The sequence below is a fragment of the Semicossyphus pulcher genome, unplaced genomic scaffold (assembly GCF_022749685.1).
Source record: "Semicossyphus pulcher isolate SPU_LCO1_2020_fin unplaced genomic scaffold, fSemPul1.0.p SCAF_9, whole genome shotgun sequence".
Classification (NCBI taxonomy): Eukaryota; Metazoa; Chordata; class Actinopteri; order Labriformes; family Labridae; genus Semicossyphus; species Semicossyphus pulcher.
In genome coordinates, this window is record NW_027211770.1 from 25,127,338 (window position 1) to 25,146,351 (window position 19,014).

The following is a 19,014-nucleotide window of genomic DNA, read 5'->3' on the forward strand; positions in this document are numbered from 1 at the left end:
TATTTATACTATTAGACATGCAGCCTTTGACTGTTTAGCTGGTCGAGTTAGGGCAAATTTTATGTAAGCCTACTGAAAGGGGACATATTATAGCGATGCAATCAGTGTTCTATTATACTAATGTGTTTTTGAATCATGATGGTTTAAAAAATTGTACACATATTTAAGTATTTTTCGGAGCCTCTCCTTTCTCCTGAAACGAACAAGCCGTTTTGCCGTTCAAAGGTTGGACCTTAGCCACGATTGGCTGACAGTTTTTGGAGTGACTGCATAGCCCTTCCTCCACGTGGGGGAGCGACCGCACTGCACTGTCACTCCAAAGTTTTAGAAAACATGGCTGCTCTACGATCGGTTATCGGCTTCCAAGTACGAGCCAGAATCGGACCCTGAGTGGGAGGACGATACACCAGAGCAAATGCAGCAACCCAGGAGTAGGTATCGGAGTTGGCAGCCTGTGGTGAGTGACGATTGGTCGATTTCAGCCAAAGCAAGATTCTACGTAGAAACCTGCAGCTGGTCCGAACGGCCCATTTCAGAGGCAACCTTTTTAAACATGTAATTCTGAAAAACACGGATTTATGCAGTTTTCACTTTTTTTTAAACACCCAAAAATGTGAAACCCATGCAATATGAAAATATCCATTTAAAAGATATGGCCCCTTTAAGGAAAACTAGTTAGTTTAACTTTCATAAATTATTGTATTTCATAAAATCTATCACATTTATTTTATGTTAAATCTTTATTTGAAAAGTAACTTTTAACTTAAGCTGTCAAATGTACTACTACTACGGTACTAAATCTACTCATTACTATCTACCACTGCTTAGTAATAACGTTGCAGTTAAATGGCAGCGGGCTCTTTAAGAGAACAGGTGTGTCTTTGACAGGTAATAGCGGAGAAACAGGAAGTACAATCATTAGACACAAACAAACCCATACGGAGGTTTATTTCCACGCAAAATGAACATGAAGGCAGGAGGAAAACACTTCGGTAAGTTTCTCACAGCTAACTATTCTTGTTTATGTTAGCTTAATCTGAATAGAAAAGTATATAGCACAGTAATAGGCTAATAGATACGCTTCCCTACAGCCTTTGTTGGAGAAATTCGTCTAAATTGTGTTAAAATTATGATCCAAAAAGTAATTTTATGTATTAAAGAGTTTCATTTCTCCGCAGACTGGCCTGACTGACGACATGAGACAACCTCTGCTCCTTATCAGCCTGTCACTGGCAGGTAAAAACAATTTGCACTGTCAGTTCCTCTCCTCCTCCTGCCCCGACAGCACCGTTGAAATAGTTCAAACAGAAGCAGAGTTTCAGTGGAGTCTGTACTGTGGGAAATAAAACAGGTCAGGGAAGAGACGCAGCGGTATGCAGAGCACGTTTGTAAAACAATTGCATTTCAAGCAGATAGCTCGTCTTAACCGCTCTTAAACCTGCGAGGCTGCATTCCCGTCTGTGCGCTGACTGCTGAGTGCGGTGATGCGTTCATGGGCTCCTCCCAGGCTCAAACATGTGAGCTCTCAGGCCGACGGGAAGCGGTTGGCTTTTCTATATTTGTCTGATGCCATTTGGTGAGTAATTTAAAGGGAGTGGCAGTTTTTCAATACAATAACACTGGATTACATGGTTGTTGTTCATGTGTGAACAATAGGCAAAACAATGATACCGATACTTTGCTATTGTTTATGAAAACAAGCTGCAAAATTACACTACGAGGGAATAGCAAAATATGAGTACATCAGAGGTTAGGATGATGACACTTTTCTGGAGATTTTTGTTACTGATATTTAACCTTAATTATTCAAGCGAGATTATGTGCACACAATGCAACCTGATACATTTAGGCAATGCTGGCAAGACCGCGAGCACCGGAGCAGAGCTTTTTCTGTTAATGTAGCACACGTTGAAGAGCTTATTGCTTCACTTGACTACCTTTTAAGATGAACACTTATTGGATATCAACCAAACCGTGGCGAAAAATCCCTTTAAACAAATTAATATGTATTGTGAGCAATTTTTTACAGCTTCTTTAGGAACAAATGGGCTTGGTGCTAAGTAATTCATACAATATGGATGTGTTAAAAAATCTGGATAAACAAACACATCGCTTGTTTAAATGAGATTTGTTGACAGTAAAAATAACAATTTATTAACAATTTATGCTTGTGAAGACAATTTGTTCTAAATGGGTATTGTATCTATTACTGCGGAATCAATTCTCCCATCCAACATCACAGATTGTTGCTGCCCACCCGGGTATAACACAATGTTGGATGCATTAAATGGAAAAAGATCCAGCAGCAACTTTAGCAGGATGAGCGGAGAAAAATCAGCACCAGGAGTGCAAATGATATTTTAATTTGTTCATTATCTAAGCGTTGTTTTCATGCATGAAGGATAATAATTAAAGTAATAATCAGCCACATTTTCATTAATTGAATAGTAGTTTTGTGGCATCCTGTCGGCTATTGATATTTAAGAATGGTGACTTACACGTCTCTTAAGAGCGGTTTACTTTAACGCCTGTGGTTTGGCTGATGTTTTTTTGACAGCTGTCCTTTGAACACAAGAATTTAGTTGCGTTTCATTTCATGAAAGGAATAAATAGTGTTACAAAGAACAGTTACACCCGTTAGAGCCACCTATAGAAACCTAAAGCTCACTTTAAGTCTGTCAGTCAATCTCTGATTGATTGGTTCAATATGACAGTTTTAATATGTTCTTAATTCAAGGTTTGTCTGCAGCTAAATCCCTTTCATAGTTATATATTAGTTTAATAGTTGTACATTAAATATGGCTCTTTAAATTACTCTCTATTTGCTCTCGTGTTTAGGTAAACAGCACATCGATACCGTGCTGCGTCACACATGGGTGTTCCTCACCCTCTGACTCATGACTCTTTCTGTCCCTGCTGAAAAATCAACACAGCTATTGATGTTTTTAATCAGACACTGAAACACTTGTCCTGGGAACCTGAATGCAATCCATCTCACTGTTGGCTCTTGTCATTTTATTCTCTGCTCCCCTGTGAAAACGCTGTAAAGGCAGTCCAGCGAGACTGATCAGGACCATATTGATCTGATTCACTGTAATTCATTGGCCAGAGAGCTCTTTGCGTTGAAGCTTTATGTGCCAGTAAAAAAGGATATTGAAAATTCAGCCCGGGTTTTCCTGTCTGACTCTGTAATACCGCACAAACAGGAGGGAGGACAGGCAGCCAAAAACATAAACAGATCTTCCTTCACGCACAGACTACAAATGCCTGAATGTGTAAAACCAATTGTTCTGTACGACATTGTTTTTTAAATTGCATATATAGACCACTGGGTCTTGAGAGCAGGGACAACAAATATTATTTTGCAAGCTAACAAACACACAGAATAGATGTTTAGTTTTGGATCACTCACAATCCAAAAAACATGGTGTGAGATTTCGGAGGGAGGAAAGAGTGTGTACCTTAGTAATGGTTTTTCACCCCCAGAGCCCGCTCTGTGTGTGTCGATAGATTTTGTTCTCTGCGGTGGTGAAAGAAGTCCTTAGATCCTTCGCTTAATTAAAAGTTCCAGCACGTTGGTTTGAAAATACTCAAATACAAGTTAGAGTCCTGCTGTTAAAGTCAACTCAAGTTGTCATTTAGCAGAAAAAGGGGCCCCTATAACAGATAATAAAGATGCTGAGGCATCAGTGTGTAAGCTGCTTTTTACTGTTTAAGCTCCAAGAGATGAAGCTTGTTTTAAGTACTCAGTGAACAGTTTATGTACTTTAGTTTTCAGCTGGTCGTTCCCAAAGGTCACAAGCTCAATCTGAGGAGTCGTGATCCTGGATGTATCTCTCGATGATTCATCGGGCTCAAAAGAAGAAAAAGTCCCTGGGTTTTGTCTAGATACCCAACATACCATATAAAGTGCTCATCTCCAAGATTTTCATGGAAATAAATGTCTGTTAAGCAGTGGTTGGTTTGCCAGAGAGGGTAGGCGGAGCTAAGCGGTCTCTGCAAGTGTTGCGAGTAAACAGTAATCTACTATGGCTGAACAAACAAAGAAAAGATCGATGACTACAGATACAACTTCAAAAATAAGTGAAAATCCAAAGAAAAAGAAACAAACTCGACGCTCAGATGAAGCAAACAGTCTGAAAAGGAAAGCGACCGTGAGCCAGGAAAATCAAGAGTTACAACCGGAGCCAACCGTGGACGTCACACATGCAACACTGTCTGGATGCCTGGGAAGTGTGTTCCCGCAATTGCTGTTTATCCCCATAGGTGCCGCCAAAGAGAACGAAACTGAAATCTTCATTATTACAACTTTAAGATGATGAACTTGGTAAACACAATAGCATTATCCTAGCGTGTTAGCATGCTGATGTTGTCATTTAACTCAAAGCAGCTCTTTGCTGATGTACAGTCTCGCAGAGCTGCGAGCATGACTAGAGACTCCTCATTTTGTTAACTGCAGATGTAACTTTTTCAGGTCTTCATAAAATAAATACTCAAATAACTGTAAAAAAAAAAAATACAAATTTTACGGCAGAAGTTAACTAATATAAAACTGAAATACTTAATTACTTTAAAGCATTGTTAAAAAGTAGCTCAATGAACTCTTATTGTACTTGCGTAAATGCATCAATCTACTCTTTCTCTTTCTTGTTCCTTCCTGTTTAGTCCTCCTCACTGCCAATGTGTCGGCTCAAGACCAGGTCCAGATCCAGTTCCAGACCGACCCGGTGCTGGTCCAAACTGGGACTGAGATCGTGTTCACGGTGCTGACGGTGTCCCAGGTCCTGTCCATGACATGGACGTTTCGGGGCGTCACTCTGGGTCTGTTCACCGGAGGAAACTCGGTGGTCAACCCGGTGGCCCAGTTCCAGGGCCGGGTCACCATCACGGCCACCCAGCTGAAAATCGGAGGCGCTCAGCTCCGAGACGCCGGGAACTACACGGTGGAGGTGGACCCCATTGATACAACAGGCCTGGTGGCTAACTCCAGATCAATACAGCTGAGGGTGTTTGGTAAGAGATAAAGAAGTGTGCTTGTGACTTCACTTAAGAGATGAGGCAAGGAGGGGAGGGGAAAGTGGGAGGCGTGATGAAGTGTGGAAGTGTGCAGGAGAGGAAGGTTTTAAGGGAGGTGATAATGTTAAGGAGGAAGAGAAGGGAGGGAAGAGAGGAGGGGGAGGATTTGGGGAGTAAGAGAATTAGTCTGGGAGGTGTAATGAAATTAGTGACCCATCGTAGGCGAGGTAAAATTAATGAAAAAGGAGGAGGGGATGGAGCTGCAGGCTCAGGGCTTTATGCTAATTAAAAGTCATTTGATATGCGGCGCTCCTGCTCTTAGATGTTTGATATCTTAGCAGTCTAAATGTAGCATCACATACAGTACGTACAGTATCTGCATCCAGCTATATTCAGAGCTGTAATGGAGCCTGAACAGCCGAATGTCTCTCCGACACAGGAGGGATGACGTGCAGTCTTTCTCATCCCTCTTACAACGACGATAATGGGGCGACCGCATTGTTAGAAGCACTCGTCTATTATTGCTCGAAAGGTCACATACTCCAAACTCACAACAGCTAGGTTATGTCCGGCAACATTCGTGTCCTTAAGCACGACTCTCAGCCTCATAGTTACCCCTGACTTCGAGCTACAATCCTAAAACACTCGATGCTTCTGCTGAGTCACAGGCGAGCAAACAAGGTGCAAAAATGCAAGTGATTAGAGCTTCTTCGTGGTTGCTCAAATGTTTTGGCTGCTTGCTGCTGCCACTGAGGTCCTCTCTTAGTCACAAACTCCTCCGTCCAGACGCCCCCCTCTTCTCCCTCTCCAATTATTTAACTTAGGCTGCCCGCCAAGAGGCAACTCGGCTACCACTCACACCGTCTGCCCCCTTACTCGCCATCTGTGCCTGTATCTGAATCCTGTCCCTTCTCAGCACTCACATGCTTTGATTACAACAAATTACCCTCAACAGAAACATAAAACTGCCCTCTATTGTTCTGTCACTCCAACTTCCGAAGAGAACTCTCTCATACTCTCATCCCCCGGAGTAATGAAGTCTTTGGAGACCATTTTTTGGTGATTCTGCTTAACTCTTCTTTTCCTGTAGATGCAGTGAACGGGGTGAGTCTTCTTGTTCCCTCTGTAGCAGTGGAGGCAAGAAATGTGTCCCTGAGGTGTACGTGGACGGCAGGGACGGAGATTACAGTCCAGTGGGGAAGAGGAGGTGTAGCCATCGCCGCCGACTCCAGGATCACCATCACAGACGGCTCTCTGGTCATCAACCCGGCCAGACGGGGGGATGCGGGGGAGTACACATGCACTGTCAGCAACCTTGTCAGCGCTCAAACTGCCACGCGGAGCCTCACTGTCTTCTGTGAGTACTGATCGAGACAAGTGGCAGCTAATCTGCTACAGCCACTGCAAATAGCGGTAGCTTATTTATTATCCACCATACAGTGTGCTGGATTGCACTGGACATCCTGCCATAAGCTGATTGTAATTCTTCTAGCTCTGTCTCGATCACGTCCATGTTTCTGATATGACAGTTATATCCCAGCATCTCAACACAGCCAACACGCCCAAACACTCCAACAGCATACCAACATGTCCAAACATTGTTATCCTTACCCGAATTAAAACACATCCAGTTATTAGTGTTCTCATAATCTGTCGGGGGTTTCGCTTTCCAAAAGTGTTTGCACTTAACGAAATGTAATTTAATCGGTCAGATAAGTTGAATCTGTGATTTTACAACCACAGGGTCCGTTAGACGTCACAAAGTGCAGCATGTAGAGAAAACTGTGGCGTTCACAGCACGCTGAGAAGCTTGGGGATTACTCCAACATACTTTTACCTACAGATTTGAAACTTCACCCAGGTTTAGTCTGGACATCCAACATTGTAACATTATGTTTATGTCTTAAAATGTGAAACAGTATAATACCCCCTCTTTAAGTTTAAATGGTATTTTGGCACACATTTCACCTTTATCAAAAAATGCGCCTCCTGCGGACTGAAAATTGCAGGAGGCTGGATTAATAGTTCAGCCCTACTTTGAAAGATCAGAAAATGTTGAAAAATGCCTCTTACACTTTTGCAGAAGTTTCGGTGCCATCCTGAAACGGCATGTTTTGTACGAGCAACAGTCCAAAAATCAAAGGGTCATTTGATTGACAAAACTCTAAGTCAGAAAAAGAAAACCTGTGCATTTGAAAGCAGGAATAATTAATGGAACATCAGAATGACTGCTGACTAATTTGTTGATCAGAATTGATCATGTTGGACATTTAGTTAAAAATACTTGATTAATTATAAGATTGAAACCACTCCAGTATCTGTCTGTGAAAAGAAATCAACAGCTGGAACCAGCAGCCTGTTAGCGTAGCTTAGCATAAAGACTTAAAGCAGGGGGGGAACGGTTAACCTGCCAACCCCTCTGAAGCTCACTTAATATCACATAAAGCGCTCATATGTTGTTTTTCTGTTTGTTTGATCTGTACAAAAACTAAATTGTAAAAGCAACAAGTTGTTGTTTCACAGTTGGCTTTGGACTATTTCTCGACCTTGCCACTCGGCGATCAGCAGAGACTCAAGGTAGCGAGTGAATATAATCAAACGTATCCCTTCAGTGAAACAGTTTTACTTTTCTTTTGCCTCATAATGTTTTAAAACAGCTGTACAATTTTACAGAGGGATAGTTCTGTATGTAAATCGTAAACTGTGTTGAACAGCAGGCTGCAGTAACGTCTCCTCATTATGCAGTACTCTTGTTAGCCTCTTTGCAGGATTTTGCATGCACAATGCCCCTCACCTGCCAATCAGGCTCGACTGTAAATACGACTTGTTGAGGTGTCAGCCAGTGTGATTAAGATTTAACTTCCAACCCAACGCAGCAAAGCTCCTTCATTACCCGATTAATATGCTGACAAAATCAAAGAGAGCTTATTGAAATGTGTTCGCCAGGTGAGGTGGTTTAAACCTGATATTGACAAAATGATCAACCCTTTGGCAGAATTCATAATCTGTGCTTTAGAGTCAGCTCTTTTAGAATACAGATTTACCTCGTAGTGCTTGTGAACTAAATGTTGTTGACGCTGAAAACAATGTCCTCTAATCTTCGCACGACCAGATGGCCCTGACGCCCCGGTGCTGACCAAGGAGACCCCGAAAGACTGCGTCGGAGAAGGGGATGTGTTGGTCGGACAGACGGTGCGTCTCACCTGCTTGTCCGACTCGCTGCCCCCTGCCCTCTTCACGTGGCAACGTGACGGACAGACGGTCGCATCGGGCCAGCCTGACAGCGGGGTGCTCAGCGTTCAGACTTTCTCCACTGATGACGACAGCGGGCGCTACGCCTGCACGGCCAGGAACAGCATCACCGCGGGCACGTCGGAGCAGAGCACAGTGCTGACCGTCGTAGGTGAGTTATGGTGGACGCTGACCTCTCTGTAACTGATAATGATGACGGTTGGTTTTGGAGTCCCTCCGTGTATCTGTCTTCACGACAGGAGAGGGACAGGAAGTATCCGGGGAGATTGATCTGGTGAGGATGTGGTCAAAGTCATTCAGTGACTTTCACACATACTCTCCTCTCCCTTTATTTTCATTTCTTCCTCTCTGTGTGTCTCTCTGTTGTTACTTTATCATCCCCTCCTCTCCTCTGTCGTTTGTCTGTCTCAGCTCCAGACTCATTATCTTTATTAATTCTCCCCCTTTGACACCAAGCTTTCTATTTCAGACATATGTCTCGATGTAGGAGAAGTGGTGGGGATTGTGATTGGCTGTTTGCTGCTGATTTTAATCATCGCGCTGCTCATCGTGCTCATTGTCTTTCTCGTGCGGAGGAGGAGGGGTAAGTCTGTGTGTGCCGTCATGGACATTTTGTTTATCCACTTATAGTTTCATTGTATATTATGTTGAGTGTAACACCACAGATAAGATAGGACTTTACTTATCCCAAAGGGAGCTTGATTGGCTTTTTAATTATCTCTTTGTCCATTTATACTCTCCATGAGAGCTGAGGCCGGTTTTCTAGCTCTAAATAGTTCTGCTTTTTCTATTATTACAGCTCAGCAACGGGAAACTGTGCTTGTGCCAAAGTCCAACCCAAATCCTCGGCCTATAGTAAGCCAAAATAAAGTTTACATAAGATCCACTATTGATTTTGTGTTAATCTCGTCCATGTGTTTGTGCTAAAGCTCCTTTTCACACATTAACCCTCTCGTCTCATCCTTCTTTTGCTGTCTCTTCTCTCCCTCCTCTCATTTTTCATCTTGTCCTATTAAGCCTCCAGATCCTCAACCTAATGGTGCAAGAGATTTGGGCCAAGGTCCCCATCCCCCACTTTATCACACCAACACACGCACACGCCGTCCTGACCACTTATACACAACCCAGCGTGAAAACCGCGGCAGCCCGCAGACGCTGCAGCTGAACGGCCTGCAAACCTCAGACACGCAGCAGCTCACTGACCGAAGAGAGACGAATAGACCCCGACAGAATTCTTTTAACAACACCAATTCATTCCCACAAAATGGCATCGACAACCCGGCGTTCGCTCGCACTGATGCTCAGAACGGAAGTGCACTCCCAAACACACAGCAGCCAAATCCCAACATCCTCATACAGGGCGGCGCCCAGCAGCCGGCCGTCCACGTCAGCCTCAACACGCTGCCACAGAACGCCCAGCAGAACAACAACGCACAAATGCCCACCATTCATGTCAACCTTAACTCATACCCAAACAACGGCCAACACTCTCAGCAGGACACCTCGTTTCCTCTCACAAATACAGCCATTAATAATAACGCTTCACAAACACAACCAGACTTCATACAAGCAGCGCAGTCACATCCCAGAATGCAAAGCAGGCAGTCCGATGGTTTTGATCCCCGCTTTGATGGTCACATACATCCTGCTCACCAAGATCAGCCTTCACTTATCCCGACAGGATACACACACGCACGCAGTAATAACACTTCTCAGCGAAACGCAAACACACAGACGTACCGACAGGAGCCAGAGCCTCATCACAGGTCTGATAGAAACTCAGGTACCCATGATCCCTCTGCCAACTCCTCCTCCCGGCGACAGATGCCGTGGGATCGCCTCCGAGGGACACCCGCGTATCCCGGCGGCACGCTTCAAAGAGGACAGACATCCCCGGACACTACAGACTACACTACCCATCCTCCCATACGAGAGGCACGAACACAACACAGATATGAGCCTCGGCCTCGGAGCCAAACCCCTTCGAGGAGACAAGATGCTGCATCAGTGGACAGACAGTCACGCAGCAGATCAGCTGATCGCCTAGGCCCGGACTCTCGCAGTCTAACACAGCTTGAGGCTGCTCGCCACACAGAGAGGAGCCCCCGCACTCGTAGGGAGGCCACTCAGCGAGACATCAGAGCATCTCCGGGTAGCCAGAGCGCCCTCAGGCAGGAAGCCACACGCAGCAATAACCCCCAGGCTTTTCCTCTCATGAGCCAGCAGCCCTCTGCAGGCCGCTCCGCTGTGTCACAAGGACCGATGATACAACAGGGACCGACTGCTCTGCTCAGAGCAGATACAAGAGCTTTGGCTGATCCTAATCACCTTCCACAGGCACACATGGCCCCGCAGTACAGAGCTGAACCAGTCCAAAAAGCACCACAAGGTCTGGGCACACAGACGCAGCCTGTCACACTCGGCGCCAACCCACCTCGCCAAGGAGGCACCGCTCCAGTCTCGTACCCTCCTGCCCAGCCCAATCCCAGTCACCTCACCCAGGCTGCACTCTCAGCCCACACTCAGAGGGCTCAGACGTTTCAGAACCGGAAACAGCAGACCCAAGCCGCCCTGCTCCACCCAGGAACACAGGCGACAGCTCCTGCGGCCGGGACTCAGCGCCCACCCACTCCTCCACCTGTGATCCCCCTGGAGCAGTTCCAGACCATCCCCAAGAAGCGTACCCAGCACCTATCCCCAACCAGGGCACCCCAACCTCCCAGACCGCCTGTCAACATGCCGGTGGCTCAGCGACATCTGCACGTCCAGCAGCGTCACCATGGGCAGCACCGTCACGCCACGATGCCCCCCAACCATCATCATCATGCTGATGCACACAGGCATACCCACGCACATGGCCACGCCCACTTCACGCAGCCACGGCAGGTGAGTGAGACAGATTGATAGTTCAAAAGTTCAGCCAACTGATGCCATATGCTCAGTTGGGTATTACAGATGTACAGAAAATAGTTCTTTGTTAGATGTGCACTTAACGTCTGTCACATAACGCCATGCTCCCTGTGCACTTGCATCAGTGTCATAGTCCTGCCTCTACCTGCACCGTCTCCCCAGCTGTTTGTGCTTTTGTCTGTACTTTTCATTCGTTGACGGATGCACGACAGCACTTGGATGCTGCATTTTCACGATTGACAGTCGTCTCAGTGCCATAAAAATCTATTTAGTCTTCAGTGTTTGTGACACGACGGCAGTTTTTTTTTTTTAAAAAGCAGCATTGTGTGTCAGAGGTTCAGCCTCTTCTTCTGCATGACATGTTGGCAATGAAGGGCTTGTTGTGTCTCTCCAGCAACAGGCTCACAGAGGGAAACCGAGATGATGACAGATGTCAGCAGACTAGACTCCGCAACTGTCCCGCATCCAGCGACACAAACAAACAGCTGACAGACGTGATCCAATATACCAACAAGCAAGACTGACTGCACAAGGTTCTGCACTCAAAATAGCTGTCACACGCCGGGTTCTCAGCACTAAAGTCAGACTTTATAAAAGAAGCGAACATGTCTCCCACGGGGATGATAAAACTTTTTCAGTATACAGGCCTGCTCTGAAATACATGACAAATTATCTTATAAATGATAACGTACTCATTTAAATTATTGATACTGAAGGATTTTATATAAACAACTCCTCATGCACCAACCTCACACACACGCACAGCTACCCAGACACACACATATTGTTCTATTTTGACTTCCACAGCACAGGTCATGCATCAAACTTTGCCAGGAGGCTGCTCAGGGAAGACAAGCTCAGTGATCCATAGCTCTTGACCAAGCTCACATCCTCTCCTCCATTCATCATCAAAACTAAACAACGCTGCCTTGACAAAATGTACTTGAGGTGCTTGTATGAATATCTTTGTGTATCCAACACTTCAGAAAATCTAATAGTGACAGAGCAAATGAGGAGGGGGACTCATTCCGCACAGGACGGACTCGCCCCCCTCCCCTCGGGAGCGCAGACAATTATGAAAGCAGAAATTAGCCATGGGGGTGGTCTTAATGTACGTGGAAGTATTTATTTTGTGCCTGCTGTTTACAGATGCCTCTCATGACACCACTCAATTAAGGGGATTCGCCTCAGTGGCGCTGAGAAGTAATGCTCAGCTAACTATGAAGGGGATCCCACGAATGGATGGGCGCTTATTAATTAAATGCTTTTATGTGACTTAAACGACTTGGAAAATAATCACACCCGTGCATGAATGAGGTCAGCACAAAGACCCGAGCCGCCACGCTTTCTGCTGAAGAAGCAAAGAGGAACAATTTACTGTCTGACTGTGTCGAGGACCCACACACGAGGACGGAGTGGAATGTCATTATTACTGTTACAGATTATGTTTTATTATTGATTTATTATGTTTGTGTGTTTTTAACTCAGGGGGGAACTTCTGAAAATGGTTATTAAGGTTGACCAAGTGATATTGAAGCTATTATTTATGAAGTCTCACTAAATGTATGTGCATTTTTAAGGCTTAGGTCAATGATTGTAGGCAAATCCCGTGACAAGACCAAAGCTAAAGACACATTGATCATACTATTAAGTATTGACTGTGCAGCCAAATTGTGATATACAGCTAACTAAGAGACCACTGCAAAAATCTGTTTTTCTCTGGTTCTACTTTTTATAGGTTTGTGTTTCTGTTAAATGAACTGTTGTTTATTGTATGCAACATTTTTCCCTTCTTCCAAATCAAATATTCTCCTTAAGGTCTTTTATTTGCAGACAATGACGACTGATTAAGATAACAAAAAGTTTTTTTCAAACCTCGAATAATGCAAAGAAAACAAGGTCATGTTTAAAGTGTTAGTCTGGAAGATCTCAGTTTCGTTCTCTTTGGCGGCACCTGTGGAGATAAACGGTAATTCGTCCACGGTTGGCTCTTGATTTTCCTGGCTGACGGTCACTTTCCTTTTCAGACTGTTTGCTTCATCTGAGCGTCAAGTTTGTTTCTTTTTCTTTGGATTTTCACTTATTTTTGAAGTTGTATCTGTAGTCATTGATCTTTTCTTTGTTTGTTCAGCCATAGTAGATTACTGTTTACTCGCAACACTTGCAGAGAATGGAAAAGCAGCCGCTTAGCCCCGCCTACCCTCTCTGGCAGACCAACCACTGCTGGGTGATGAAAACGCGTCGCTAACTGGGCGCCGCTTGTGATTTTTTTCCATGAAAGTCGCCACAGACAGCCAGTCTGTAATACTGCAAATGCAAAGGCTTTCATCAGTGGGCCATCGGCTCAATCACCATTGTGTTACCTCATTCGGCGATATATATTGTGACTTAACAGACATTTATTTAAATCAAAAGATAACCAAAGGTGCAAAAAAGATGTTCAGACCTTAACCCAGGAAGAGTTCACATATCAATATTTGGTGGAATAACCTGGTTTTAATTACAGGAGGTTTTTAATGGGGCTCAGATCTGGATTGGGCTGCCCGTGACATGAAGAGAGAGATGGTGTCTTATTTTTTTGCCTGAGCTATTTCATGCTGCTTCATATTTCATATTGTTGTCAATAAACTAATAACTATGCATCAGTGTGCCAAACACTTAAACAGGTCAACATGTTCCATCACTACCATAAACGTGTGCAATGTAGTTTATTGGTGCACATTGCACATGAACCCTCCAGCTGCTGTACTGTCTGTATTCATCCCCCACTAAAAAACAGATGCACTTTTTTACTGCTGTTTATGTCACATTGGCTTAAAGCTACACTGTCATGGTGTTGCAGGAAGTTACTTTGCCTTTTTTTTTTACTTCCGCAACTTGTTGTAAGCGATTTGTCTTCAATGAGCACTAATTGGCTTTGGGCTACTTCCTTACAAAGCAGGTAGGGAAGCTTTGAGAATAAGACTTAACACTAGCAGCCTTTTCGTTTTCATTATCAAATAAACATACACTTCTAAATTTGAAAACCCACTCGAACAAAAGCAGAGCACCTACTCTGGCTCCCACCAAACATCTGGGGTGTGAGAGTAACTTTCACTCCCTTAATGAATGCTTGTAAATAAGTGCAGATGTTGAACACACATGTGGGATGCTACAAGCACAGTGTTTGTGTTTGCTCCTCAGGAAGGATTCCTACATTGTTTGGGCTTTATGAATGTTTCAAGGTCTCTTTTTCTTAATGTTAATAAATATTTTTTATCATTAATATGTGTTTGAATGTAATCTGTTGAAATATTACACAATGACTTTCATATTTGGTCGTCTTGTCGAAATCACGCAGGAAGTGAGTCGCTTGTTTAGAATGCACAATCATGACTTGGTTTGCCCTCTCCGTTCAAAGTAAACACATTCCTCCAAACATGAGGATCTTTTGATTTCCAGATTAAAATACCTCCTTATGCCTGTTGACAGTCAGTCCACAAAAGCACCTATTTATTCTGCTGTTCCTCTGACTCACAGAGCTGTTTGCAGTCGCAGCATATTTCAGCTCACTGTGTCTATAGTGCTAATTATGCATGGCGCCTGTGTACAGCGGGCGCTGTTGTTGATTCTCGTCAGATGAATCTGTTCCTTGGGCTTGTTGTGGAGGTGCGGCGCGTGTGTTTGGATCACAGCTTCATCAGTCTCCCAATCCCCCGCTCCCACTTGTACGTCACCTCTGATGAACAGTCCTGCTGCTCACTTGTGGAGACACTTCACGCTCGTCTAGCGCCGTAATGAGTGGAGATAGAGTGCGTTTGAGTACCTGGTGCTAGAAAAGGTTATGGCATTGCCGTGCGGTTACACATGAAAGCTGTGATTTATGAAAAGTTTGGTGCAGTTTTATAAACACAGTGCTTTGTATGTTTTACTGTTCCCGCTGTCTTCGGAGGGAAGTGTGTTGTTTACGGCCTAAACAACTGAAATTGCCACGCTCTCTGTAGTCTTCAAACACACCGTAAAGCTCAGACGCTGATGTGGCCACCTTCCCTGGGCCAATTTGCATGTAAATCTGCTCGTGTTGTTTGAGTAGACTGATTTAACGTGATTTACTGTGACTGCCGCAAGTAATTGTAATTGTTTACGCATCCCTTTGGAGGCATAAATTAAACCCAAACATAACTCAAGTGCGCTGTTTGCAAATAGGGCATTTTTCTTTGCATTGATGAATGCTGGTTTTGGTGTCAAACTGCAGCACAGAGCTTTTCTGACTCAAGTGTGCAGAGAGCCGATGTTGATTTTCCTCAGGAGACTGCAGTAGATTTGCACAAGAAAACTTAATACCACAAGATGGCCAATATAATCCTAATCCAATTTTAATTTAAATTCAGTCTAGCTCAGCAGGCGTGCGTATTTTCCTAATTTTGATGGCGTTTAATAGTTTGAAATAACATAGGAGGCTCCATAAGGCCCGGACAGAGTTGCTCAACAAAGTGAATAAAAATTCATGATGCTGCCTTTCTTTTCTTCACTGCAGTATAGAGGCTATTTTCCTCCACCGCCAGGGAAAAGAAAGGGGTCAGGAATGATAGTCCTCATAAGTCCATATCATCATTGTAATGAACTGGTAAGTCCTCTGAGATCCGTGTGTCCATCCCTGTCACAGTGTCCTTGAGCAAGCTCTGCCTCTGCGCGCTGACCTCCCTCACTGAAATGTCACACGAGTACGAGCCTCGGAGGAGTGTGAATGAAACAAATTTTATGATTAAACTCCGCACACCACGGCTGATGCAAAAAAGGCAACATTTTAGAGTGTGACAGCTTGACCCTGAGTTTATAGCGTCAGTCTGTGCCAGCCATCTCTGCAGTCAAAATGTCCTTGAGCCGGACAGCGAATCCCCAACAGCTCACTAACAGTAAATCGCTCTGCATGTGAGTCTGTAAAATGCAAATCATACTCTGAGACCAAACTGTGGCAGCGACAGACCTTCTCGTCCCACAAGGGGGAGCCATGTGAGAGGCCTTCTGAGGTTATCTATTGATCACTCTCCACCATTTCTCCTCCTCAAGGCCTTCACCATCTGTGCAGCTCTGATGGTGAGTGATGTTGTTAAAAAAACAGGCCACAGGCAACGTTATTCTTGTCTGTAGTCCAGCACACAAAAACAAAAGGCTAAAAAAAATAGTCCTGTGCAGCTACAAGGAAATCCTCAGTTGTCGCAGGCTTGTTTATAGATGCTAAAAGGTGAACTGCTGCCTTCAGGGGAACATATCAAACACAATAAGATCAAAGAGTGGGCTTTATTGTAATCTTTTGTTGTTTCAATGGAGCGTATCATGTTGTGTTTCATATCGTCACCATGCTTCTTTTAAGACCGTCTCTTTCTCCGCTTTTTCCTCAGTGAAATTAATCTGTAACAAAGCTGAGGGTTCTTCTGTAGAAATTTAGTGTTTTAAAGCGTTTTAAAAACATCTTTGGTTTCCTCTGTTGCATTGAAAAACAACAATGTAAAAAGCATTTAGTCAAAGATACTGTTGTGTAGGTCTACAGTGGACTGCAGTGCAAATGAAACTACACCACGCTGCATATAATGACTCTAAACTTCACACCTACCAAGTGTATCAAAGGAAACAGGGGCATTTCTGAAACCACAGATGAGGCTGAAAGAACCGCCCAAACATCTTCTTTTAAAAGTTTATAAAAGCCCACTTCCTTCAAACTGCAGCGCTGATAGTTCTTCTCATAATTAAGCAATGTGTTAGACGAAAAAATCCAAAGTCAGCGGAAAAAAAGAAAGATGATTGTACGAAACGGAGCAGATGTACGAGCCATTAAAATACAGAGCGTGTGAGCCCAGAACAGAAGAGAAAGCATCAGTGGGTTACTTAAAAAATGGGGTTTGTTGTAAATTCTCTCTGTTTGAAGCGAAGTTCATGCCCCTTTATGTGCTTTTTCATTTTCTCTGTGCTTTGGCTACTTGTTTTCTTGACAGGAACAAATACGTTTTGTAACTCTTACAAAAGGCTTAACATTGACATTTAACATTTCTCTGATAAATTAGGGTAAAACAAGCTGGTGGATGTTACACCTCCGTTAGATCTTCATTCAAAGGGATTCAACGTAACTTCTGCTAAGCAGCTTCCACTGTGAGATGTACAGGTCAAAGGTTAATGCTCAAGTGTAGCATAAAACTAGCAAAAGTAGTTAATAGTCATAATGTAAGTGAACTGAGTCAAAAACCGCAGTACCTTGAACGGCCACTGGGGGCTGGTTCCAAAAGTGAGTCGATCCCCATAGAGCCCTGTGTTTAAACGCCCACCTTTACAGCAGATACAAACATGCTCACAGCTTAGTACAATAAATCATTATTGTCTCTTTAGCTAATTTAGCGTCTCATTACAACTGTAGGGCAGCACCGACAGGATGCATTAGCATTACTAGTGCTAACAAATGCTAATAGCGCACTGTATGGCACTATATGAGTTAACCCAATAAGCAGCTCATTTAGATTACAATAAGACATTTGCATTAGTAAAGGCAGCGTCTGTCGGCGCTTAACAACAATACACAATGCAAGTGACGTATAGAATTACACTGAGAATACACTTATACATGCACATTACTATTAACCTTTCTACCAATAGGCATGAAGACCCGCAAGTCTGTTACAGCTGAACATGTTACCATGGCAATATACACACCGAGATATATAACCAGTCTACTCACATGTATGTGATCGCACATGTGCATGGATGGCTGAAAGATGACCACTATTTACAACGTAGATAGCCACTTTCACCGTAACTACAACGACACGGCAGCTGGCACATACCGGTGTTTGAGGACAGAACAACAAGAAGGGTGCTGATTGGCTGGTACCGGCCACCTCAGACAAATGACAAATAAACAGTTTAAATTATATCAAGGCTTGAAGTAAGGCATTATTAGGGGTATGGATGCACCCAAACATGGAATGCCGACCTTGCTACGTGACTCAGGCTGTGTTCGGAATGCCGTACTACATACTACATACTACATACTGCGTTCGGTGGTAGTCTGTAGTATGGAGGAGCTTTTCAAATTCATTGTGCAGTATCCTACGGCAGGCGGAAGTGAACAATAACCGCCGCTCATTAGCTATAGCGCCCCCTTCTGCTGGAATGCTGCTGCTGTCTGTCATTTCCGCTGCCGCTGTGACGTTCCCGCGCTTTGCATTGTGGGATACAGTAGGTGAGATAGACTGGTCCGATGCATACTGGAGATTTTCTGCAAATCACTACGACATCTGGGTATCCCCCTCCAGTGGTCTCTCCTAGCTTATTTAGTCTAACTTCTTAGAGTTAGAAGCTCCTGTGATGTTTGTTGATTTTGGCGCCCCCTGTGGACAAAGCCGTACCTCTTATCTCTTTGCTGATTTTGTCCTGTACATGCTTAAGTCTCGGATTTTAACTAAAAATCTTTTCCTGCTTTCTTCAACAGTCATACGTATCAATCACTTTAAATTTTTGTCCTGGAAAATGTAACCAAAGGCAGCAGTGTGCAGTTAACCACTTCGTCTGACACCTACCCCCCTCCAGTGATTTCAGGCATTCAAAATAATTTATAACTTAATAATAATCAATCTTGTCGCTGATGGTCTGCTTTGCTTTTGTAGGTCATATAGAGCAATCAGAATTCATTTCAGTCTGTTTCATAACCAGTGAAAAACTCCTCACAGGAGCTTTAACAACTCTGGCTAAACTTCCTCCACAAACAGAATTTCATTCTGCCTGATACACTGTTGTTAAATCATTTATTTGCCTGCTAATGAATTAGCCTTTTTGTATTGAGTGAAAAGCTTTAAAAAGTATTGTTGC

At 43.9% G+C, this 19,014-nt stretch overlaps 1 protein-coding gene across 1 annotated transcript; it reads left to right on the forward strand.

Annotated features, from left to right (window-relative positions):
- The first annotated feature begins 927 nt into the window (after window positions 1-927).
- Window positions 928-14,041, forward strand: LOC138583564 (uncharacterized). The gene is made up of 9 exons (XM_069655427.1): window positions 928-992; window positions 1,179-1,236; window positions 4,666-5,013; window positions 6,107-6,373; window positions 8,129-8,419; window positions 8,738-8,851; window positions 9,068-9,123; window positions 9,286-11,154; window positions 11,573-14,041. The coding sequence occupies exons 2-9, from the start codon at window positions 1,197-1,199 to the stop codon at window positions 11,600-11,602; spliced, it is 3,015 nt and encodes a 1,004-aa protein (XP_069511528.1). The 5' UTR covers window positions 928-992; window positions 1,179-1,196; the 3' UTR covers window positions 11,603-14,041.
- Window positions 14,042-19,014: the final 4,973 nt, after the last annotated feature.

Coding starts and splice junctions, on each gene's coding strand:
- LOC138583564 (XM_069655427.1), top strand. CDS start 1,197: ATGAGACAACCTCTGCTCCTTATCAGCCTGTCACTGGCAG. Junction 1,237..4,665: donor TATCAGCCTGTCACTGGCAG/GTAAAAACAATT, acceptor CTTCCTGTTTAG/TCCTCCTCACTGCCAATGTG. Junction 8,852..9,067: donor TCTCGTGCGGAGGAGGAGGG/GTAAGTCTGTGT, acceptor CTATTATTACAG/CTCAGCAACGGGAAACTGTG.